The sequence below is a fragment of the Pleurodeles waltl genome, chromosome 10 (assembly GCF_031143425.1).
Source record: "Pleurodeles waltl isolate 20211129_DDA chromosome 10, aPleWal1.hap1.20221129, whole genome shotgun sequence".
In the NCBI taxonomy this organism is placed as follows: domain Eukaryota; kingdom Metazoa; phylum Chordata; class Amphibia; order Caudata; family Salamandridae; genus Pleurodeles; species Pleurodeles waltl.
Window position 1 is genome coordinate 154,788,909 of NC_090449.1, and position 26,426 is coordinate 154,815,334.

The window sequence follows — 26,426 nt, forward strand, 5'->3', positions numbered from 1 at the left end:
CTTCTTGGAATGTAATTCCCTTGCAGTACTGTATTATATTTAATAAATCATGGTGAGATTTCCTCATTCCATTATTCCACAAATTCATTCTCAGCTGCAGTGAATACTCTCCTTTTCCTCGACCTCCTACATGGCAGTAAGTTTTTTTGGGGAAACTGCACACTTTTTCTGTTCCCTGTGAAAGTAAATACACTTCACTGCCTGTTCCACCACCGTCCCACTCGTTCGGTTATTCTTCGCTTTCTCTCTCCTCCCTGATTTGGCTGCCTCATCAAGGACAAAGCAGGGAAACACGTTTGCTTTTGTTCTGGCATTAAATAGATCCTGTGTGATTCCGTCCTTCAAACTGCAGAGCTCAAACGGAAGAGAGAGGGCGGTCACTGAAACACGGTTTATGGTCTCATCTCAGGAGTGTCTCTAAGGGTAAATCTGAGACAGGTCCTGGGTAGTGCTCTGCTTAAGAGCTGCCCAGCTCCACCTGTAAAGGGGCATCTTCAGGGTCATTGTCAAAATAAACACAGCTCCTGACCTCCACTCCTTCTCTCTCCGGCTCTTAACTCCCCGCTGACAAAGCTTCTCCCTTAGTTCTGCACAGCTCCACATTCCACATGGCAGGAGCTTCAGCTCTGCTGCCGGCAGAACAGAACAGAAGCCTCTCCCACATGTCATGCAGATAAAACAAGCATACAGACCTGTGAAATGTGCTCCCGCTCAGAAACCGTAGAGTGGCGTCATTCTGTTCAGGCTAATAGACTCTAGTATCAGATCTGCTGAAGGACTCCAAGTCAAGGGTGGTTTTTATTAACTTTATATAAGCACTGCACCTTCCTGAAGCAAAGTGATTAATGTCACATCATGTAAGGTCGGTTAGGACGTGGAAGATGAGGAGCTCTGTGTGTGCATGCTACTGCGTTTCATTGAAGTTTAAGTAAAGAAAAAGAGAAGGAAAGTTCATTGGGGCACATATACAACGAAGCTACATTTCATGGGCAGTTAGGATGTTAGGGGAATTAATGAACATAGTTTTCATTTTTTGAAGTTATGTTTATTTATGAGACACTAGACACAATTATGTTCTATAGAAAAGGATGATAATTGTCTTATAGGATAAGAATCAATAGTTAAGCTATTATTTAATGAGTGAAAAACTGTTCACTTTTTGCCAACAAGAAACCCTTTCGTGTTGCGATCCGGTCTTAGTAAAATAATGTAGCACTTGGGAATGAATATACAACCCAGGAGTCCCGCAGTGGAAGCCAGGATGGCGAAAATCTCCACGGCCACCATGTATTTGCCCTTGGTGCTCAGGTAGGCTGGGATGAAGGCCACCCACACACTGCAGAAGACCATCATACTAAATGTAATGAGCTGAGCCTCGTTAAAAGAGTCCGGCAACCTCCTGGCAAAGAACGCCAAAAGAAAGCTCAGGAGAGCCAAAACTCCAATGTAGCCAATAACAAGGTATAGAGCAACAGCAGAGCCATCATTGCACTGCAGAATCATCTTCCCCATTTCAGAGGTGTCTACGTCTGGGAAAGGTGGAGCGAGGATGATCCACACGATACATATTATACCTTCCCCCAAAGATAAGAAGATGACTAAAGAGTTTCCAAGTCTTGGTCCAACCCACTTCCTCAGCTGGCTGCCTGGCTCTGTGGCATTGAAGGCCAGCACTACTGTGACGGTTTTTGCGAGAACGGAAGAAACAGCAATGGTAAAAACAATTGAAAAGCTTGTTTGTCGTAGTACGCATGTTACTTTTACAGGTCGGCCAATGAATATTAAACAGCAAAGGAAGGAAAGTATTAGCGAAATAAGGAGGATGTAGCTCAGGTCTCTGTTGTTGGCTTTTACAAGAGCGGTGTGATGGTGTTTTATAAAGATCCCTAGAACACCAGCTCCTACTACTGAAAAAAGAACTGAAGAGAAGGCTAACAGAACACCCAGTAGATCCTCATAAGAGAAAAGCTCCAGGGTCCTTGGAAAACATGAATCCTTCTTCTCATTGGGCCACTGATCTTCAGGGCACCTTACACAGTTTTCCAAGTCTAGGAGAAAAAGAAGAAGAAATGTAAAAGAAAGAATGTTACGCACAATCCATAAAAACATAAGGAGCTAGGGAACACCGCAGCACTTAATATTGATATGGGTCTCTTAAAAACATGCTTTTCAAATTTAAATATTTTTATGCTGAAACAAAAATGTATTAAAAAAAAAAGAATCATGTTAGGTCTGAAGTATTTGTTTACTCCTTTCCTCCTACTACTGGCGAGTCTGACCCTGGCCAAGCTCTAACTCATATGTCCACCCTGCTAGCCTTGATCAGATAAAAATGACGTGGCTCTACCTCCCTTGTCCACCACACATGACTCTTTTAACAAGACTCTTCAGTCAGCCTTTGACTCCCAGTTTCTCCACTTGCACTTTCACTCCTGCCGCACCACCTATCCAGGCCTGACACACTCCCACCATCAATTCCTTTCATAAGCAAGTGTCTCTCCATCCCCAAACGTGGAGGAATTGCCAGCAGACCTCCGGCACCGCAACAATTAGAACCATAAATCCCACCACAAGAGGTCATTAAACAGCTCAATCTTCCTATAAGTGTGACCTTATCTTCTCAATCAATTCAGTCCTATGTTTACTGCTATTCTGTTTGGTTAGCTTTTTACCTTCCTTCTGTGCTGGAGCATATCCACTATTAACTGTGCTTACGATTTCTTTAAAATCATAATTTTCAGGGACGCACACAACACATTTCTCACTGTCCCTCTGCACTTATAAACACCAGCTATGCCCCCTTCAGTTTGCTCAAATCACCTAATTTTCCCACCAAATCTTCAAAGGAACATGTTCTCCTACAATTTACTGTGAATCCTTCAAATGACTACCCAGAATGTTTCAAACCTTTTATTTTTAAACAGTGCCTGCTTGTATAACAAGCATTTACAATGCAACGGGTCTCGCTTTTGCTCATGTTAGAGCTGATCGTGTTGTAAACTCCTAACCCGACTTTTCACCTATCGGGCAAAAGTGCATTTATGTACATAACCCGAAAAAGTGAAATTAACTATGTAAAGCGCTCGACTTCTGCCATGCGAGATCGCGCTTGTAAATTAGAGAAAAAGAAGTCCACGAGCCCGATGGAAAACAGCGAGCCTCGCATGTTTTCTGTTCTTGGTCGCTGCGCTCGAGGAGGGCTAGCTACCGGAAAAGGCATGACGTTTGCGTGCCTTCCACTAATGAAAGCAAGCAGATTTTATTAGGCAAGCCCACGAACCAAAAAAAAAAAACCACTGACGTGAAGTTGACAGGGCTCCGAGCCCTTTTCTAAATACTAAAGCGTCTCGCTGCAATACGCATGCGCGAACGCATGCAACGCAGGCTCGACCCTAAAAATAACCACAAAAACGGGGTAAACAGCTATATATTCCCCATTAAGTGAACATTGGGAAATTGGCATACCTACAAATCTCTCCTCAGGTTATCAAAGGGGGATGATTTATTGTTTGCAAGAGAAGCAGAGGTGACCATACTCAAAATGTCTATTGTTGTATTGTGTTTAGTTTTGTTTTATCTGGAGACTGTTTCGTTTAGTGACCACACCACTTTACAGCAGTTTCCGAGGTCTTCAAGGAATACTTTAGGGAAAGGCAGTTGGGTATCCAGATGGCCAGTGATTCCTTGGTCATGTGGCTTGGTGGACCAGCAGGTCACTATGAGGGAGCAAGTCCTTACACCAACCAGAACAGGGAGTTTCAGTCCAAATATAAATTCAAAAAGTTAAATGTAAATTGGGAGTGCTAAGGAGATTCCACAGATAATCCTTATGAGAAAACATCAAAATGCAGCATGCCTTACACAAAGCATTCACAGGGATGGCTACCACACTGCAGAACTTTTTACTGGATGACATAAGATGTGAAAGAGATTTGGGTCCTTCAGAAATAAATCCAAGAACATTTCTCTTTAAACAATACTTAAATGTGCAGCTCAATTAGCTGACTGGTATTGTGATCTTCACCTGTTTCCTCTGTGCTCTAATTACCCTCAACGGTCTGACATATTTACTAATTATCCCTGATTGTTTCAAGTAGCTTTTTCAACTAAAGCATCATTCGCAAAACCACCACAACCACTACACCTGCTTTTCTTGCAAATAAGCTCACTATCTTTGGTGGATCTTAGCACACCCACTGCTAGGACTCCTTCAGACTGCAGAGTAAGAAGAGTAAAAAAAGAAAACAGTGCAGCAGGTCATTTACATCTATACTCCCAAGATCTGGAGCTGAATCCCATATCCATCAGTACCGCACCAACGCTGCTCCAGTTTACGAAAGAGTTGAAGACAATTTTCAAAGAACACTATGTCACAATGCCTTAACAGTCTGCTAACCAGCTACCTCTCCTATCACTTGTTGATTTACACTTGTCTTTAACCCATTATAGGGGTTGTTCTGCCTTTTGGCTAGGTTTGCGCTATAGAAATACCACATACATACATACATACATACATACATTTATGTTTAGCAAAATATAATTATCTAGATAGGAAAAGGTACTTATCAAATATGTTGAACTGTACACCTGTTTGCTCAAACAAAATTTCAGATGCACTGTAAAGGGCTCTCACACCCAATACAGGTAGACCAGCGCTACAGAAAAATCATAAACAAATACAAATAATGTCACTGGCTTGAAGGCAAGTTAATTGTGGACCATTAAAATAAGATGTCTAGTTAGTTTAAAGAGTATACACCTATCCCTAATGTAGTGAAGGCCACAGCCATGCAGTGCTTTTTTTTTTTTTTTTTTTTTTTAATGCTTAGCGTCTTGAGCTGTTTCCTGCCTTTCATCAGGCATCAGTTTCTGAGTTCCAAGGTTTGTGTGATGTGGTCTGTTTGTTGTAATCCTGGGACGGAATTGGCTGCACTTCTGTTTGTTCCTTGCAATTTATGTACCCTGCACTCTCAGCACCTGGCACCAGTCATGCAGGTCAGCTTTGGGGGTGGTGTTAAATTTTTATGCAGGACCCTTTTACTGATGGCGGGATTGATCTGGCAGAAGCTCACTTTGCAAGTCTTGTTCCTGTAAACACTTTAATCATGTCCTTGTACCTAATGCTCTATCTCACATTTAGAGGGCAGTAGTAATGTGGGAAATGTGCAATAACTGGGCGTGCATTCTACTGATTTTCATTAATTCTATAATACTGTATAAGAAATGTTGGAACACCATAAGGCAATTCGGGCACCATCCCTCCAATGCACGGCTCAAAGCTCCAAGTACCCACTCTCACTCAGTCCATGTGTTTAGCCCGGTATACTGGCTTCCTCCATTAACATCACAGGGCTACGCCCACCCTGCTGTTTTCAAGGCGAATCTCTTTCATCTGAAGGCTCATCAGCACAGTCGGACATCATCTTGAGCACTGTCTCCTCTTCATCATTTATTTAGTATGTTACATGTACGCATATATTTAACTTCCTGCGACTGTTCAGGCACTAGATATTGTAATTGTGCCTGTTGCCTTTTGTCTCCCCATCAATTCTCAATACCTTACGTTTTGGAATAGGTGATGTCTCAGGCCTCACAGGCCTCAGACAAATGACACCAAACTGAAGACCAAGCACATCCCTTCAGCACTTGACTCTCAAGGTAATGGTGTCGCACGGAGGTGATATGGGTTGTAAACTCAGAACTCATTAACACACCTAATAAAACTCAGGTAAATCAGGTGCAGTGAAGGCTTCTATTTCAAGAAAATACACACAAAGCTAAATACTACACATAGAATTGCAAATAAGAATACAATATGCAGTAGGCAAAATTAAAATCTAGATAGTATACAGGATCTTGGTGGGGATAGCAATTTAAGACCCCTCCTAAATTGGCTGCAGATAACCAGGGGACACATTACCTCCCATAAAAATATATAACGGGGGAACCCCATCAATCTAGTCTGCTGACTTTATCTGCAAAGGACCTAGTGTGAAATTGCAAGCCCTAACATGAAAAACTGCAATAGCCCTAACAAGGCTTTTTGTAACATCATGGACTCTTCATGAGCAACAGAGTTAGGCCTGCAGGCTCCGCCAAGGTCACCACAAGCAATAGGAAAGGCTGAATGCCTTGACAATGTACTTGTGTTTATTATTCCTCCGAGCAAAGTTCCACACTATTCCAAAGTCGCTGGGGATTTACTGCTCTAAAAAGGGAGCAGGGAAGAGTGTGGTGTGGGTTGGGTGAAAGTTGGAGGGTGGTCGGGTGGGAGACAGAGGGAAGTGGACAATGTGGCTTGGAGGTTGGAGTATTACATGCAGTACCTTGGGCCTTAGAAAGGGCTCGGGCGAGAGGCACACAGCAGAGATCTGCTGCATTTGCAGCTCAGGCCTAAAACAATTTTACTAACTAGATTGCCTGGCTGGTAAATTTTGGTCCAGGCTTTTACCCCTGGGAAATCCAGGTATACTAACACCAGGGCAGGAATAATTGGGAAAAGCAGTGTCCAACCCAGGAATGAAACTTAGTCCAATTTGCAATCTGCACTAATGCCTGGAAAAGCCTAAATTGTGGACTAATCCTGTACACTCTGACAGCAGCCATTGTGTTATTTTCACATAGAGTTATCCCTAAATTTACATTACCTTCTAAATAGGGGTGGGCGGAACTTGCAGCGTTGCATAAATACTCCACAATATTCTGTGAGGTTCCACTTGCCCATAGGAGTTACCAGTCACTTACACGAGTCCAATCTGACCCGAACTTGCTGTTCCTATTAGTCATCCCTCCCAAGTAGGGACCGGGCTTCATGGGACCACACAGGCCATTAGCCAGGCTTGCAAAAACTTTTTCTAGTCCTGGACATATGCGGGTCACTTACCCCTGGCCGCGCTCCCGAATGGTCCAGGACTAGAAAAAGTTTTTGTGAAAAATAGCACTAAGAAACAGCTATAGAAAACTTCCACGTTAACGTCTCTGCAGTTTATCAGGAATGAAAGGTGGCAGAAACTCACGTAAATCTAGCAGGCGGCCATGTCAGAGTGAATAGAAGAGAAACGAGTAGGTGGGGTTGAGGGAATAAATTACCTTAACGAGCCACATCCCTGTATTCTGCTTGGCTCCAGTAAGGTTAGGCTGACCAGATTTTGAGGAGCAAAAACCGGGACAGGTCAGACATAAAAGAGGGACTAAAGACTTTACTCTCACTTTTATATCTGGCCTCTCCCGTTGTTTTGCGTAGCTTTGTGAATGTGTGCCTATACGTGTGTGTGTGTGTATACACACACACACACACACACACACACATATGCACACACACAAACGCCTACAAGACTACATATATAAAATTAGCTATGGCTTGACCTCCTACCCTGCACCCTAACACCCCCTCATCCACCTCTCTCTGCTCCCCACTCCGTCTTCCTTCTGGGAGCAGAAAGCGGACTGTGTTGCCTGACAGTAACAGAGAAATGACTTTAATTCCTCCATACTTTGTAGTCGCCTTTAACTTATACTTCCCTACATGACCTGACCTTTGTCCCAAAAACCGGGACATTTATTCAATGATCTGACCTTCGTCCCAAAAAACTGGAAATTTATTTAAAATTAAGAGAAGCATGGGGACACCGGGACAGTCCTCTAAATAACGGGAATGTCCGTGGAAATTGGGGACGTCTGGTCACCCTAAGTAAGGTCCACTTCCCAAACTTTATCTGCCATGCTCCTAGTGTTAATGGGGTGGATGATGTTATTCCGGAAAAGCATGCATTCAGATAGACAGGCTTCTGCTGTCTGAGTTGCACAAGCGCTGGCACATGATATGACATGACACTGTGACCATAGACATTGAAGATGGACGAATGTGCTGGAGCCAAGCAGAATACAGGGACACTTACCCGAGTTTTCAACTCCGCTCTTCTAGGCCGAAAATAACGAGAGCCCCGCTGTCTGGGAATCAAAGTTGAAAATGTTCTCTAACACAACAGCTCCAGCCCTGCCAAGTGCCACACATCTCATGTTAGAATAACGAATTTTCGGTCGTTTTCTTGCAATGCCTGAGATTGTCACGCAAAAGAACCATGTCCTGAAGTGTGTTAAAACTGTGTAGTTCAAGTTTTTCACTTTGCTAGAAGCTCTCAGTACTGTTTATCAAAAGTCACAAGGTAGTGCTGGTGTATAATGGGAGGTATGGGATTCTCCATATATTACGAGAAAATATGTATTCTACTGTCACAGAAACTCATATCTCAGCCAAGCGAGCCAGCCCGCCTCAGCATCGCAATTCCGGGGCCCCATGGTCCAAGCACTGGTCCTTTGGTGGGAGGGGGCACTCATGGGAGATCTAGTGCTGGGGAATGTGCCCCACGCATGCTTCCTTCCCATAGATCATTAATCAAATAATGATGTGCTGACGCCCAGAAGCATCTCACTCCCTAAAGGAATGAAGAGAAAGTGTGGACGAGCACAATGCACCTGAGGTTACACAGCCAGCCCTCCCATTTCTGGTGCTTTGCCGCAGTTTTAAGATCTTCTTAGAGTTTCTCGTTGCTCAAATGGGTGTAATTTCTTATATTTATATGGTTCCATCGTCTTCTTCACTTGATTTTGCTTGCGAGAAAGTGTCACTCATAATTAAATAGAAATTATGAAAATGTCACACATAGCAGTCTGAAGCCTTGGCTGCTATGAAGCTGTTGCATCATGCAAGTCGTATGCTAATTTTAAGTGCGTTTCTGCTGCTTTCATTCCTGATAACCTGCAGAGACATTGAAAGTTTTCTACAGCTTTTTCTTAGTGTTATTGTTCACAAACAGGATACTAGACTGGCCCGGAATGCCACTGCCTCCCTCCATGGATGGAATAATGGTGCAGGCATGTGTGGATGCGAGAAATGTTGGTCGGAATGAATCTGGGATCCTGAAGGAGAGGAAATGAAAAAATAATGGAGCCGAGAATCTTTTGGTTTAAAAGAGCAAACAGGATGAGTTGGTGGTGAGATGGAACCTACCAGCAACTGAAAACATGCCATTTGAGAACAAGGAACGGGCTTTAAATGCTGATTGTAAAAAGGGTGGGGGTCCACATTTCTGCAAACAGAATTACCGTGACAAGCACTACAAGCCCATTGTGCAGAAGTGATTGCAAGCACAGAGAACTAAAGGCATAAACAGAAACCAAGGGGCAGCAATGTATTACATCATTTACAATCTTGGTTTCCTTGTTCATCTTCAGCCAGCCCTTCATCTTTTAGTTAATGCATTTAAGTTCAGTTTTTTATTACCAGATCGTTGACTCATTGTTAATAAACACATGTTTTGTGTATATACATAAAAATAACCATAATAATACAGTTATTCTTTATTATTTAAACCACGTATTCCTTTTTATGACATTAACACTTGTTTTAGCTTTTACTGCTTTTTAGGTTTCGCCTGCATGCGCGCTTGCGTGCATGCTTGTGAAAACTTTTGTTGGTCAAAAAAAATAAATTAAAAGGGCTTGGAGCCAACCACTTACTTACCTGAACTTACTCCAATGTTGCTCTGATTGACCTACTTCAGATTGGCCAGCACATCTTCTTCATGTCACTTCCTGTCTTCGCCGATCTTGCTGTCGAGTTGCCTGTGGACCTAGTACTCCTTCCGGTCACTTCCTATTGGACACAGGCCAGTGTCCTTCCCACTGGCTGCGACGCTGAAGGTACTTCTTTTTTCTTCTTGCATGCCGTCTTTCTTCTCTGATGACTTCGCTGCCGTCTTCTCTGTCTTCTTTCTTCGTTCCTGATTTCTTTTTAATTCCAGCATGTTGTCTTCTTTCTTCAATGCCTTCTCCTCGTCTTCTTTCTTCATGGCCGTCTGTCTTCTTTTTCCTTTCTGCATCCCGTCTTCTGTCTTCGCTATCTTCTTTACCGCATGCCGTCTTCTGTCTTCTCACATCTGCACTCTTCTCACGAGACGTGTCTTCTCACGCCTTCTGTCTTCTGCCATCTTCTCTCTTCTTCCACCTTCGGTCTTCTGCTGTGTTCTGTCTTCTTCTGTGTTCTGTCTTCTCCAGTCTTCTGCCGTCTTCTGTCTTCCATCTTCTGTCTTTCGGGTTCTTTCTTATGTCTTCTTCCGTCTTCCATCTTCTGCCTTCTTTTTCCTTCTACTTTTAGAAGCAGTGCCTGTTTTACCCTCCGTACATGCATGCATTGTCCGCGTTAACATTCATATAACACTTGCAGTATTTGTGGTTCGAAATGTAAAGAAGACTGCAATTTGTGATACTCATCCTGATCTACAGTTTGTAAAGTCAGGCATTCAGATGTGAGAATTGAATAGCAGACAAGAAATGTGATGTGGTGGACTGGCATTATAACTCGCTGGTAGTTTAAGCCCAACTGGACCAACTCAATAGAAGTCCGTGTCATCAGCCCCAAGAATAACTTCCCAAAATTCCCCTGTAAATGCATGAGTTCATTTCACAACAGTTGTCTACTTAAATTGTCCAGACCAATATGCAAGCATTTTAGCACTGACGTATTTACATCTGCTTGCATCGCTTTTTAGTGTTTGAGTGGTTAGTGGCTCATCTGTGACTGTGCAGACATATTTAATTTCCTTAACACTTCGATTTTTCTCGGATTCCAGCTTCCTACTGAATTTACAGTGGCTCTCACCGAACTCATGTTTGTTTTTCAGCAGACGATCCAACCAAAATACTGCGTCTGCTTTGCAAAACACCTTTACATGGCAATAGGCATAAGGTCTACCAGGGGTATCATCCGCATAAACAAAATTGGGCAGCATGATCACGCAACTCTGGAGATAGCATGCAAACATCTTATAGGTATAAAGCCTGCAGTGCGGGCCCCCCATATCATCCTTGTCCGGCGCGTTTCTAGCAGGGGGCCAGGAGGGCCAGGCCCACCCAAGTAGCCCCCTGGCCCTCCCAAGGTTCATATAGAAGTAGAAATATATATATTTCTTTATTTTCTTAATGGCTAATGAGGGCAATCAGCAGCCTCGCGTTCTGAACCTAAATGGTAAACTTCCTGACAAACACCAGTGCGGTAGGATACTTGAAGTGCCAGGGATAGGTGTGAAGTCTGTGGGATGGTTGTTGTTTAAATGCTCAGGTGAAAAACAGTGGTACCTGTGATATGTCTATTGTATCAAAAGAGGCTTGCAAGCTACAATTAAACATTACGTAAAAGATGACATATGGCCAGAGGCGCCAGGATTTTGTGATTCTGCTGATGTCGTGATTTCTGCATAATTATGGATTGGCCGCATTTGCCACATAGTGCCAATAATTTGCAGATTGAAACAAAAAATGTTTCTACTTCAAAAGATCAAAAGTAACTAAACCACTACCAAGTGTTGTCATGCAGTAGCAGGTGTTTTGTCGCGAACAGGCAAGTCACTTCTCTGTCCCAGATTGCTGTGTTTAGATGTTAAACTGATATTAGTGCGGTGAAATCTTTGTTAACATGTAAAAACGAGAAAATGGTGAATACTGCTTCAAAATACACCACATTAGGCCACATAATTTGCCTTTTCTTGTTGCATAATTTCTTACACCTTGCAGCATTATTTGGTTTTCCCTTGCCAGGTAATAACAGTTGGCCCTGAATATGGCAGAAACAATCTGAAATGGTTTTGCCATCCTAAGAAAAGTAATTGAAAATATGCATACAATGAGTTTATATCTTTGTAGTGGTTGTAGTTTCTTCCTGCCTGTGACCCTATTCTTAACTCATTGTGCTATATAAAAAAACCCAAATTTTTCTGAATTGAAAAGACTTTTCGAAGTTTCAATAGCATAACCCAGATACAGCACGGGCCTGCGCAGTGCAAGTTCCTATTATAAGAGGAACAGAATTTGGCAACTATTCTGATTCAGAGCTGGCAACATGTACTGCAACTGGTTGCTGGCTCCAGGGCTGGGGTTATGATTGGTGGATAGAGCTGAGAATCTGATTGGCTGTTGGTTCTAGGGCTGTGATTGGTGGATAGGGCTGAGATTCTGATTGGCTGATGGTTCTGGGGCTGTAATTGGTGGATAGGGCTGAGATTCTGATTGGCTGATGGTTCTGGGGCTGTGATTGGTGGATAGGGCTGAGAATCTGATTGGCTGTTGGTTCTAGGGCTGTGATTGGTGGATAGGGCTGAGAATCTGATTGGTTGCTAGTTTTAGGGCTGTGATTGGTGGATAGGGCTAGGATTCTGATTGGTTGCTGGTTTTAGGGCTGGGGCTGTGATTGTTGGTCAGGAATAGGGCTATGATTGTGGATTAGGGCTGGGTCTCCAATTAGTTTGAATCAGGGCTAGAAATTGGATTGGCTAGGGTTAGGACCAGCTTCTTATTGGCCAGTAGGGTTATTTAAGCCAAGGACTCAAGGCGTCTCAACCCGGGCGGAGAGGCAAAGGGTGGAGAGCACAAGGGCAGTTGCCTGTTTGGGCCTGTTCGGGACAGGTAGGGACTAGGGCCAGAAATGCTGCCCAATTCTCAAATGACCAGGAATGGATTCAGCCCCTACACTTCCCTCAACATGCAAACACACATTCTACAAAGACATCCAACTCGTGCATCACAAACTTACCACAGACAGATTGCCATGTCCCATCACCCAACGCAATACCCTTTATACAACACATATACACATATCCTCCACAACTACAACAGTCAAACACCTTCATTCTCACAGCAAACACTACTCTCTCCACTCCCACTAACACAACCTGCCATCACCCACACAACACAAAACTACAGTATACATTTCTCTCAGTCTCAGCCTTCCAGATACACACTCTCTGCTCATACTAACCAACAACACTATCCGCTGTTTGCTCCACACAGACCACCTGTCATCATAACAATGCCCAAACCCTGCCTTCAAACACACCATCTACAAACACTCTTCCCCTCTCTTCACCAATTATACACAACCATACAATCCCCACACTTCACTCCACCACACATATTACCTCTTCCAGTCATCACAACTAACACTAACTCCCCTGACACACATCCATCACCTCTTACACACCTCGTGCAATCATCTCCAAAACACATCAACACCCCATCTAACACTCAAATTCCACTCACCAGCACTAACTCACATACAAATCCCTCACCAAAAACAACTACACCAATATTCCCTCTCACTATTCCACAAAAACAAGACAGACCACACACATCAGCACATCAAATCAACACAAACTTACATTACACTTATCGTCATACCCACTCCCGCCCTCAGCACTACACAAAGAATACAAATTCCATCCTATCTCCACCCCTACTTTCTCACTCTTCACAAGCACCTACCACAAGCACCCCATCCCAGCAACTTTAATTCACTCGCCTCTCCTCCATTGCACAATTTAGAGCCTTACATCATGATCCACATGCTCCTCCACCACCCCTAACCCATACTCCATCCACACTAAACAAACGCAAACAAAATAAAAAACATGCCACTCTTAGCAACCTCACATCCCCTTGTCTATTACATAATAAGACTACCCTACAAAAAACAGTACACTCGTCATGGCTCTCTTAGCCACCAAGTCCACTACCCACACACACAGACCCAATTAAATGCCTCCTTAACCTGCTGGAAGAGGAACACTATATTTAAAAGCAAGACTATTGTAAGCCTCAAACAGTTATCACAACTAGCAACACTCCTGCTTCAAGCTCATATTATACTATTTACCCTTCTCCTAAACAAAACAACACTACCACTAACACAGCTTTATTAAACTGCCAGCTCATAAATGCTCGATCACTCTCAAAACAAGCACCACATCTATGACCTGCTCACAGACACACAACCTGACTTACTATTCATAACTGAATCCTGGTTGGGAGATGACATGGCCCCAGTGTTGCACGAAGCCGTTCCTCCAGGCTATCAAACCATCACACGAAACCGTATAGGCAAGAGAGGAGATGGACTAGGTATTATATTCAAACAGGCATTGAACCTCAGTAAAACAGACAACATCTCCATACAAGGTTGTGAAGCCCTCCTTACCAGATGCCACCCTACTCCAACTTCCTCCTGTAACTTTCTCCTCCTTTACAGACCTCCACCTAACAACTCCACATTTCCAGATGCTTTTCTAGACACAGTCTCAAACCTTATTACACTATACTCCAACCTATGCATTCTTGGGGATCTAAACATTTGGTTTAACAAACCCAATATGCCCCATCCAAAAGCTATCACCACTGGCCTAGTCGCATTGAACCTACATCAGATTGTACACAATCCCACACACATTGCTGGACACATCCTAGATGTCATTTTTGCCAAGCCTGAACTAGTTACGGTTCATAGCATCACGCCAATCACTTGGTCAGACCACCATTTGATAACTTTCCGACATACAACTCCACAAATCAACACACCCCACAACTACTTACATACATGCACCTATCAACCATGGAGCAACCTCAATTTGGATGACTTATAAACACAACTAACAGCCAACACAGATCTAGATACAATTAATTCTGTGACAAAACTTTCTGAGTGGCTACAGGAAGCTTTTGATATCCTAATACCACTCAGAAAAACTAAACACGACAAAAGAAACCCAACACCTTGGAGAAACATAGAACTTAAAAAGATAAAGCAACAAATCAGAAAGTTGCAGTGGACCTGGCTCAAAACAAACAACAGTGAAGACAAACTGCAGCTACACAAACTTAACAGAATATACAAATCATCAATCAAAAAAGCTAAAAAAAAGGTACTACTCAGACAGAATTCAAAATGCTCAATCTACAACCAAGGAATTTTATAAAATTCTCAATGAATTTCGAAAACCTACATGTATGGAAGGAAATCATCCCACTACTCAAAGTTTCACAAACAAATTGGCAACTCACTACACAACCAAGGCAGACACATTGGACTCCTATTTAAAACAGAAGAAAACCATCAGCACCAACCCCTTTCCTAAAATACCCTCTAAGAATAAACCAACCCAACCTCTACAGTCCTTCAAACAAATATCCCAAGGTGAATTTATGGATTTGGTCAAAGCAAGCAGACCTTCCGGTTGCTCTTCTGACCCTTGCCCACCACAAATCTTCAAGAACATTCTTCTATCTACTTCTGCTACCACACCTGTAAGAAGAATCATCAACAACTCTTTAACTACAGGAACTTTTCCTGTAGACCTGAAAAAGGCATACATACGACCATTATTAAAGAAAACAAACCTAGACCCGCAAGACCCCAACAACTACAGACCAATCACAAATGGACCTTTCCTGGGCAAATTGATAGAAAGAGCAGCGTTCGCCCAGATGTCACAATTCATTGAAGACAATTCTATACTTTCAGACTTCCAAACTGGATTCCACCCAGGAAGAAGCACTGAATCGGCACTCATTGCAATCTGGGATGATCTTAAAAACACAGTCGACCGCAATGGAGTTGCTGCACTACTTCTCTTGGACCTCTCGGCTGCCTTTGATACGGTTGACCATGACACCCTAATTCAAAGACTCCATGAAGCCGGCATACAAGGTATTGATCTCGACTGGATTACTTTCTATCTTCAAAAAAGATCTAATATCATCCACAGGCTTCTCGTCCGAACCCTACCTCACAAAAGCAGGGGTCCCCCAAGGATCAATCATCTCACCTTTGCTTTTCAACATCTACATGATATCCTTACCAGAACTGATCAATGATTTCCATCTCACATGCTACAACTTTGCAGATGACACACAAATATTACTTAAATTAGAATGCCCCAAAAACATTGAAAACTCACAAATCTTCAGTTGCCTAAGAGCCGTTGAACAGTGGATGACCTGGAGCCATCTCAAACTAACTACCTCCAAAACAGAAATACTCATATGTGGTGACTGGAAAAGTTATGACCCTCTGTGCATCTGGCCTGACCACCTCCTCAATTTTCGAAAGAAGTCAAAATCCTTGGAATCACCATGGATTCCAAGTTAACTATGAATGCTCAAGTGGACAAATTAGCACGAACAAGCTTCATCACCTTGAAGACTTTACGACGCATCTTCCCCCACCTCGGATTTTCCATGCAAGGTGCAAGCTACTATCTCGCTTGTACTATCCAAACTGGATTATGCCAATGGCCTCTACCATGGATCATCTCTATCTATTATGAAAAAACTACAACGTATCCAGAATTCCGCAGCCAGGCTACTATTACATGTAAAGCCGCAAGCCCACATCTCCCCTGCCTTGAGAGCACTACACTGGTTACCCGTTGCCAGAAGATGCACTTTCAAGTTGCTGTGTATCACCCACAAAGCTATACATGGAACAGGACCGCTTTTTATCAGAAACAAAATAACCAAATACATCCAACAAAGAAACCTCCGCTCAAGATTGGCACCCCGCCTTAGAATACCACCATACAAGAAAAAGACTATAGGTGGTACAGCCTTCTCCGTTCAAGCAGCCAAACTATGGAATTCATTACCCCCAACTATAAGAGCCACAGATAACTTTCTTGTCTTCAGAAAACTACTCAAGAGTTGGCTCTTTCCTGCATAACCACCATATTCAAACAACTATGGACTGCATATGCCTATGTTGATAAATATTTTTTCTGATTATGTGTATATTTCTAGTTATGCATAGTTCTTTAGAAAATATGTATTGCTACTATGTCATAACAATAAAATACACACACACTCTTTATACCTGTTTGACTAAGTATATTTACCCATGGTTCTAATTATGTATTGTATGTGCATATGTGTGTGTATTCATGTGTGTTTGTATATATCTATATATATATCTATATATATATATATGTATGTGTATATGTTGTTTCTGTGCTTGGCATGTTCGTGGGTCATTGCATGGCTCCTGGGTGGGTGGTTATACTAGATATCTATGAATTCCTGCTCTCATCTTATCACACTTATCTACCCATCATCATATGTCATGTCTCTATCAAACTATCCTCCATTCCCACTCTGACTCATCCCAAATCCTTTCTACTACTTTCATCTCCTAAATAACTCTGCCTAAGCTCTTCCCTCCGCTTCCACATCTACTCACCAAACCTCACTCTACTACCATGAGCTCCCACACAACCCTACTAAATTCTCCCTCATTTATCTCACCCTGCTACTATGCTTTCCCTAACCCTTCCACAGACTCTTCCCTCCTCCATCACCCTTTACTCATCCCAAGCCTTTGGGTTGAGTAAATGAAGGATATACTTCCAATTAACACTTCTGGATTTCTTTCCTCCTCCACCACTCCATTACTCCAGTCAATCTAACTAACAAACTCTCATATCCGCGGCTCAAATGAACTCATAATAATACTAAAACTGTACTCATATTTCCCGATACTAATCCATCACTAATTCTTGTTGGGTTCCAGAGTAGCGAGCTACTCACCGAAAAGCGCTTCAACGCCTCGTCAGGGGTAGTAAGCGCTATATAAATACTATTACAATACAATACAATACAATACAACTGTACTACCTACTGCCTACTCCCAATCTCCAGTGGTGCTAGGTGAGTCTAACATAATTAGAAGGCCCTTAAGAGGGAGACAGAACCTTTTAGGGTACAGGGAACTGTGTATTTATTACCTCCCAACAAATTCTCTCTCTATGTCACATGGATGGAATTGGATTATAGGGCTAATGTAACCTCTCTGCCCTAAACCAATAAAATAATATAGTCGGCTAATGCACTTGCTGCTAAGATGTTCCTCTAATCTGTGGAGTTCTAATATTGCTCTTTAAAATTTCATTTTTAACTAAAAATTTGGACAGTAAACGTTGTAAAAAAGTCTATGTCCTGCCATCAATGTAAAAATTCTGAGCTTATTGCAGTCCCTGTTAAACAACACCCTTATTTGAGTTGCAAATAATTGTGTTTTGGTGCATTTTGAAAGGCTGAGCACATAACCAGGTTAGACCACTAATGTTATTAACTATTAATTAACTCACAGCTATGGAAGTGGTGGTGTCCTTTTGTCAGTAGTCCTGAAAACCCTTCGTCCACAGCTTCCACCACTGTGGCTTTATGAGTAGTGAACTTAATCATACATTTTAGATTCTTGACAAGAGGAAATGGTGATAGGAATGGTGCATAGATGAGATATGGAGATTACTTACAGAGTGTGAGGATAGAAAAGATGAGGGTAAGGAAAAAAGGAAGGATAACAAAAAAGAATGGTAAGGAAAGAGGTGGATGAAAGAAGAATAAACTAGTGAGTAGACGGGAAGAGAAAAATATGACAGAAGGACTGATTAGAGGTATAGGAGAGTGATATGTGATACAAGGTAGAGATTGTGATAAAGATGTGTTGAAGGTGAATGAATAAGGGTATGGCAGGAGGACAATGAGCAAAGTGGGTGATGGGAATAGGGTGATTGATAGATCTGAACTGAGAAAAAAACAAGAGGTGGGATGAGAAGGAAGAATGGAAAGGGGTGAAGGTGCTGAAATAGGCTGATAAAGGATTAGGATGATGAAAAACAAATGTAATCAGAGAGGAGCGATATCAGCATATGGTAAATTGTGTTGGGGCAGAGAAGGTATGTTAAAAGGAGATTGGTAGAACAGGAGGGAGAGGAGAGTGATTGGTGAGAAGGGTGTTGGAAACCGAGAGGGTGATGGAATGGAAGAGACTAGAGGAAGAAAAGAAGAGGAGGAGAAATGCCAGTCACAATTTAGAAAAGACTGTTCAGTCTAGAGGCAGTCACCTGACCTATACATTTCCACATTGTCCTCCTTCAAATACTTTCAACTGAAAGGACTGACAGCTCAATATTGGTTGAAAAACTAATCATCAAATTACAGTTATAGTCTTAATCCTCAGAATCAGTGCTGTTGGCACAGTGGGCAGCTAAGGTAACAAACAGATTTGCATATGATGTTTGGCCAGTTGCCACCTTTGACTGCTTTTTCTGTTGTTATTATATTTATTTGAAGTAAATGGTCAACAGTAGGGTCTCCAAAACGTCCCACAGTCCTGTGCAATCCCTTTAAAATATGCAGCCCCCCACTTTTAGTTGATCTTCTGCGCACACACACTGTATAATCTAGGACTCGGTGCTGCTGGTGTTTGAGATGCTGTGAGTTGCCAGTGGGGAACAAGTACAGGGCAGCAGGATTACAAAGTCCATTTATGCACGCCCACAAAAGCACAACCACTTGTTCAGAAACAGTTCAAGCTTCCTTTACAAACACACATGTATTACCCTGGAGGCAGCAGCAGGGAAGGTAAGGCTGACAGACGAGGGTGAGCAGGAGAGAGTCAAGGTTGAGCTGGAGAGAGAGGAGGTTGTTTTTTCAAAGAGGGGGTCTGAAAGCTGAGGCAGGGGTGGGAGACAGGAATGTGCGAGGGAGATAGGAGGTCAGGCAAAGGGGCCAAGGATACTGAGGAAGAGAGAGTGAGGCTGGAGAGGGGAAGAGAAGAAGCAGGCGAGTGCGGGAGAGAGTGAGAGAAAGGCATGGTAGAGAAAGAAAGTCACAGCAGCAGTGAAGAATGAAGTGGAGACGAAAGAAGAATGTGGAAGTACAGTGAGAGGACAGTAAAGTAAGGTAAAGAGAGAGAGGAGATTGAGTCAGAAAAAGAAAAGGGTGATGGGGAAAAAGAGATTAGGATACGTTGGAGAGAGCGAAAGAGGAGGCCACTGCAGGGAGGCAGGAGGATGAGATGGGTGAGATGGAGAAAGAGGAGGGTGAAGTCAAGAGACAAGAGTGAGGCAGGAGGATGCAGAGGGTGGTAAGAGCAAGACGAGGTGGTGGCAAATGAGGGTGAGGCACAGAGGAAGGAGGATGAGGTGTAGAGAAAGGAGGGGCCGGCAAAGAGAAAGGGGCGTGAGATAGGAGAGTGACAGAAAGAGAGAGTAAAATAGATAAAGAACTTAGCTACACAACAAACCCTTAGAGATAGCGGTAACACTAGTAAGCATGACCCACAGTATGCAGAGCATGAAGCTCATCCCCTGTAAGACTCCCCGGCATGACCAGACCCAGGTCTCAGACACTCAGGGGATGCTGTGCAAATCCATTCATCATCATGGCCCACCTGTGCTTCTTCATGGCCCTCCCAGATCCCGTAACCTGGACCCGGGCTTGATCCTCGTTAAGGCCTGCAGTGCGGGCTGCTCGTCCGAAGGGGTAGTTATGAATCCCATTACACACTTGTAAAACAATGTTGAATTGGAAACAATTCTTCAGTTTCACTGCCATATTTAAAGTGCTAAATAGTCTATTTTCCTAATTCTGTTCATAGAACGAGCAGTGTTCTGTATAACATTGCACCACGGGTCTCACAATCTCAACAAGCACTGGCAAAGCCAATAGGTTTTGCCTTTGTTTTTTCATTTGCATTCCATCTTGCTATCAAACTGGATTATAAATATTACAAAAAGGTTATAATAATGTTTGCTTTAAAATTGATAAACCGTTTATAGTTGTTTATGTTGTCATGTATGTTAAATTAATAAACAACATAAACAACTATTAACAAATTTAAAACAAACATTATTATAACATTTTCCTAATATTTATAATCCATTTAGATAGTAAGATAGAATGCAAAAGAAAAACAAAGGCAAAACCTATTGGCTTTGTCAGTGCTTGTTGCTTGTGGTGCTGTCAGGTGAGTAAAGAAAGGACACAGAGCAGCAAATATTCTTTAATCCAAAAATGTTTAGAACAACTCTCTTTGCCACTGTTCAGTGGGATTTAGTTTTAAGGGGGCTCGATGATTTAAAAAAACATAAAACAGCACCAATCATATTATAAACATTATCTCGGGAGCAGGGATTGCTCACTTAGGCCTAGATTTACTAAGCCTTTGTGTCGCTTGTTTGATGCAGGGCAACAGAAAGGCTTATTTGGAATTTAGAAAGCCACGCAAGGCCTGATTTGTGTGGCCTTGTATGTATTTGTAAAGCAATGTAACACAGCGCAGCTGCTTGGGCTGCATTATGTTACATTTCCACCTTTCAGGCATTCTATGGGTGGAGAATGGGCAGTTCCATGCATCCATCCATAGAGTATTGTGCATTCTCAGATTTACTAAAGCTAGTAAACCCGGGAATGCATCAGATTGCCCCAGTGAGGCATAATGAGAGCATAGTCCTCCTTGTTATTTCGTGTATTCTGCACAACAAATGGACAGAGGAAAATGCCTCTACGGAATTGTTTTTTTTTTTTTTTGTGCAGGACGGAGTCCCTTCCTACACACAATCCTAGCTGTAAGGTAGGCACCCCAAGAGTGCGTGTGTTGGCGCTAGAAGAGAGCAGAAATGTTCTGTTATCTTTGTATATATGGGGCATATCATCCTTTCACGCAACGAGGCGTAGCACCTTTGGTTGCTCCCCTGGCTTGTGTAAAAGTTTAGTAACTATGTCCCTGTGTCTGGGTGAAAATGTGCATACCTGTTTGGTTTGAAATTTCCCCTTCTGGACACGGGCTGCACGAGTAACAGCATACTTGTTTCTCTCGTTCAGGGACTTTTCTGAATCCGGGCAAGCAGCTTGGACTGCAAACGGAGACAGGAGTCTGTGAAATGTAAAAAACGTGAAGAGCTGTCAAAATGAAGGTGGTTTCAAGACACGCCCCAGTGTCTCGTTGTTTCACTGAGTAGAAACCAGTCTGATTTATTTATTCATTTTCGGTATTGTCATATTGCAAACATAAATGGAAACTGTGGCCAAATAAAATAGTTACACGCCAAGTCTGGTGAAAGACATTCATCGTGAAAAACTAAAGCTATATCAACGTCAAGCAAAGGAATGACCAAGCTCATTGATCTGCAACAGCCAATAAAAAGGAACAAGTGTAGAAAAAGAGGAAAGAATGACATGGAAGAAAAGATCAAAAACGAATATTGTAGTTAATATTACAATTGGTTTGGAGAACATAGCCTGAAACGTCCTCCCACACATTGTCGCACGATCCTTTGACTGATATAAACATTCCTCCAAAGACATAAGATGTCAATGTCCTGGGTTGAACAGACTATTTCCAAGTGAGTCTTTCTTTTCCAGTTTCACCACACTGATGCTCTTCCAAACTGTCGAAGCTTGCATGACTCAAAGCTTCTAATCTAACATTAGGTCCTTATCATGAGTAATATCATTAAAAACAATTGCTTTGTTAAAGACTTAAGGATGAACGTAAGAATCAAGGTCAGTCCTAACAACAACATCCTCCCTGAACGGTCTCAGAACTCCAAAGTTACTAACAAGTGAAGTGGGACTCTCCGAACTTCTTCACACTTATTGAATCCCTTTGCAGGAAATTAGTTTTAGCCATGTTCTTCTGAATTTCTTTTTTTGGACTGCAAGTAGTATTTCAATCTCAGGAAAGTTGGGGCCTGGCAAGCAACTTGCAACTGCATGAGCACTTCTATAAGAAAAAAAATATTTGGCATATATGACCCTTTGTTTAGCCAATTGTGAATTGTGCACAACATGAAGTTACATTTAGTGACAAAGCCTTCAGTAATCATTTCCTTAACTTACACCTGAAGCAAGGGTGTACACAAGGCCACAGGCAGCTCACGGAAGGCTCCCTTGATAAAACAGAAAAGGCAAGCTCAATTTGCAATAAAGGGTCCAGATTTAACTCTTCTGTAAGTGTGTATTAAAATGTTTCGAACAGCTCCTTGCTCTATCAATCTGGAAAATAAGACTTTATTTAAGATTTAGTCTCGGATGAGATCTCCAAATGATATAGTTGACAATACCAATTCACCACCTGTTCCAACCAATGTGCGGAATAATAATAACTGTTAGGAACTTGAAGAAAACGAAGGAAGTGGGTAGGACACTGGAGAGACAAGTTCTAAATTATGCCAACTACAGCCAGCGATCGTCTTAGAACCACTACTTGGTAACCTTGGTAGAACACAGAAACGACAAAGTAATTACTACAATGTTGCGAACAAACACGTATTAACATGCAGAACCGGAAACAGAACCCATCAGCTTACCTCTCAACTGGCTGCAAAGTGCTACGACTAGCCCAGGCCCTACCAGGTTCCAGGATCAGAGCCGAATACACAAAGGTGAAGGGCTCAGTACTGCCAAGGCAGCATGTTGACAACAATTCATAGAGAGCAAATTTTGATGCAGATGAGGATTAATACATTTTATAGGGCACTGAGAAGCAGTAGAGGCAGTGTGATCTCTGAAAGTGTTGAAGCGTAATACTTATCAGTAATTCTAGTATGCTGCCAAACAAAACAAGTCTGGCTTCATCAATAATCATTACTGAGCGCTCTCCCCATATCATATTTTTTTAAACGGGGACAAATAGTGAATTTTAAACAATAATTTTCACATACCTTTGCTAAAAGCCATTGCCTCTAAAAGGGCACTTATCATTGGTGGCTTTTCGACAGAGGTATTAGGGCATGGGTACTCGCAAACATTTTCCCAGGGGCCCAAAAGTTTGGTCTGTGACATGCCTGGGGGCCGCATTGATGCCAGGGCGGTGGCGGGTGGGTGGGGTGACTAGGGGGATTGGTGGCAAGGTAGGTGTAGAGGAACCAAAGGATATACATCTAGTGGGTGAAATAAACAATGGGAAACCAGAAAACCTAGAATTAATCCCGGCTTACCCACTTTTCCAATTTTTGTGATCCTAGGCAATTGTTTAGTGCCACTTTCCCTCCTTTTTCTGCATTATCACATTTAAGATGACCTCGAAATACATGATTCATGGTGTGCACTGCACAAAACCTGCTTCTATGTTTGATTTAATAAACTATAATGTTGTCTATGTCTGATAGGAACCCAGGCCGCCCATAAAGTGCACATACCAAGTGACTTGCCTCTTTAATTTACTATTGGTGGTGTTCTCAGGGTAAGGGAAATAATTAATGTTTTCAAATTTGTGTTTGAAAACTATCACTTTAAAATGAATACATCACAATGCACTGATAAAATAAATTGTACTATGGCGAAAAAGGTTCTGCATGTTAACTAAATACACTTAGTTTTGAAGAGAGTGTCTTAGTTTTACACTTATGCTGCAAGAGGTCTTTAAAAATGAAGGCGTTTCTAAAGTTAAGTGCAGGAGTCCCTAGTTACTTCCTTTCTTTAACACCAGTTAAGTTTGAAATAAATTATTGTGTGTGTATTTAATATTTTTGTTAGTGCGGAGTCGAGCAAACAGCTGCCCAGTGCTCTTGTTGCCCCAGGGGCCACATGTAAAGGTCAGAGGGGCCGCATGAGGCCCGCGGGCGTACTTTGAGTATCCCTGTATTAGGACAACACCTTGTAACCTGTGAACCCCACCTAGTTCCCCTAAACTATTGCTCAGTGCTATTTATTTCATTTTCCATTGTTGATGAAAACATATCATTTGTGCTTCCATGTACTCTGACTGTGCAGGCTTCTCTGGGCTCCTGATAACAGATGGGGGACGCTTACCATGGGTTCTCTCGTTTTTTTTTTCAAAATTTGCCTTGAATGCTGCAATATGTTAACATTACCTCCAGTGTGCCAATGCCAGGATTTTGTCATGGGTACCACCTTATGCCAAGAGTTGAACAGAATATGCCAGTACCATAATTTTCCATAAACTGGCAGGTGTGCATAGAGCACACCAGTCCCAAGACACAATGCCTAACAACATAAGTTGAATTTGAGCTAAGTAATCCATAGTAATCCAAGTTTTATTTCAATTTCTTCACTAGTTTCAAAGTTCATACATAGGCAACATGGTACCATTCTTCAGATGCATGGAAATGCCTATTTAGGCTTTATTTCACAGCATGTCGAAATTCACGTTTCATCCTGGGTAACCGTGATAACATAAACCCTATGCATTTCAGTCATCAAGAGCTTCATCAGGTGTAACTATAATGTAAGAAAGAAGTCCTTCAGCAAACTACAATGATGTTATGCATATAACCATGAGTAAACGATTAAGCATTCACTGTATTAAAATTAAAATTTTAAGCCGCCACCAAAACATGTTATAAACGATTTTCTCAAGAATAAACACACTCTAATTGGAACCAAAAGGAAAAAAGCAAAAAGTGATCAATACTTCATGCTTCTCCAAGTGCGGTGAAATTGAAAAATGTGCCCCTTGCCACATAATGTTGTGAATAGAAGGCGAAGCCACCTTGAAACCCAGCTGAAAGTAGACCTAACCTAACCATTAACTCCACTTACCATATGTGTAGAGATACACTGGAGATCATGGTTAGGTTGGCACTGGACTTTGGAACCAGCAGGCATGATTCTCAATGAGGAGCCAGTGAGCAACAGCACCAGGGTTAAGGTGGATACTTACTGCAAACCATCTCCCAGCTTCTTGATATAATTGGAGGTAGAGCCCCTAAAAGCTGGATAGGAGCTTAGGATCCTGCTGCTCTGCTTCAATTATTATTGACCTCAGGGATCCACCGATAATGTCTCTGACAGCCTAAGTTTAGCTGATATACTGTGCTGCCTGAGGCATGTACAGTATGCCTGCTAAGTAAAATGGATTGTGCCCGAGTAAAGGAATTGTAGTTCAGTTACACCTGTCAGACTTGTGCAAGCTAGCCATCCACCTACAGAGTGCCATGTTTTGGACAGCACTCTGTAGATGAATCGTGCCTAAGCTCCCCAACCCCCAGTTCTCCCACCAACTATCATCAGAAGACTGGGGAGCTTGAGAGGGATGACTTTTGCACTGACCGTACTCATGCAGGCACAAAATCAGTTTTTTTTAAGAGCACTGCTACATTTGATAATGTGCACTGTGAGCACAGGCAATGGGCATTATGTACTGGCTCTTAGGTGGCAGGACTGTGTTCTGATGCTCCTGTTGATGAGCCACCACTGGTATTGAGGAGCGAGGCAAGAGAACTAAGAGGAGAATGGATAAGTGTGCCAGAGAACACTGTGAACCTGTGGGACGCATGGCCAAGTAATAAACAATGCAAAAACAACAAGGTGATGGATGGAATGCTTGAATTAATCTCAGCCAATGGCAACTGCTCGAGCGGCATTCAAATCCATTGTTTTTTTGCCCACCATGCCACCCCAGTTTGGACAAAGCCATATGCAAATCAGTCTTGATCCTAATCCCCATCTGAACAGTCCAGCCTAAACTGCCAGGCCATGTCATCCCAGGACTGGAAACAAGCATTCCAGGACCGGTTCCAATGTTGAGCAGGGTTGAGGCTGATTTGAACGTGGCTGGGTCCAAACTGGAATGAGATGGCGAGCAAAAAATACAATGGATTTAGGCTCAGATCTGTGACTGTGGTGAATGTTTGACATTGTTCGGCACTCCGTCCATCATCTGTTTTTTTTTGCAAGTGACAAACAAGTCATAAACCAAGTAAAAAAAACAAAAAATAACTGGAATATGTTGCCAGGCACCTTCCCAGATATAATGTGAATCTTATAGATCAATTTTACCCCATCACCTCAGGCATCCT

The 26,426-nt window shown here is 42.4% G+C and overlaps 1 protein-coding gene across 1 annotated transcript in view; it reads right to left on the reverse strand.

Moving 5' to 3' along the window:
* Nucleotides 1-1,152: 1,152 nt before the first annotated feature.
* The window catches only part of LOC138262389 (uncharacterized), a 34,807-nt gene continuing 9,533 nt past the window's right edge, over nucleotides 1,153-26,426 (reverse strand). The window contains exons 3-4 of the mRNA XM_069212290.1: nucleotides 21,415-21,615; nucleotides 1,153-2,048 (exon numbers count right to left, since the gene is read on the reverse strand). Coding sequence (XP_069068391.1) covers nucleotides 1,153-2,048; nucleotides 21,415-21,615 — 1,097 coding nt within the window. The remainder of the gene's footprint in view (nucleotides 2,049-21,414; nucleotides 21,616-26,426) is intronic.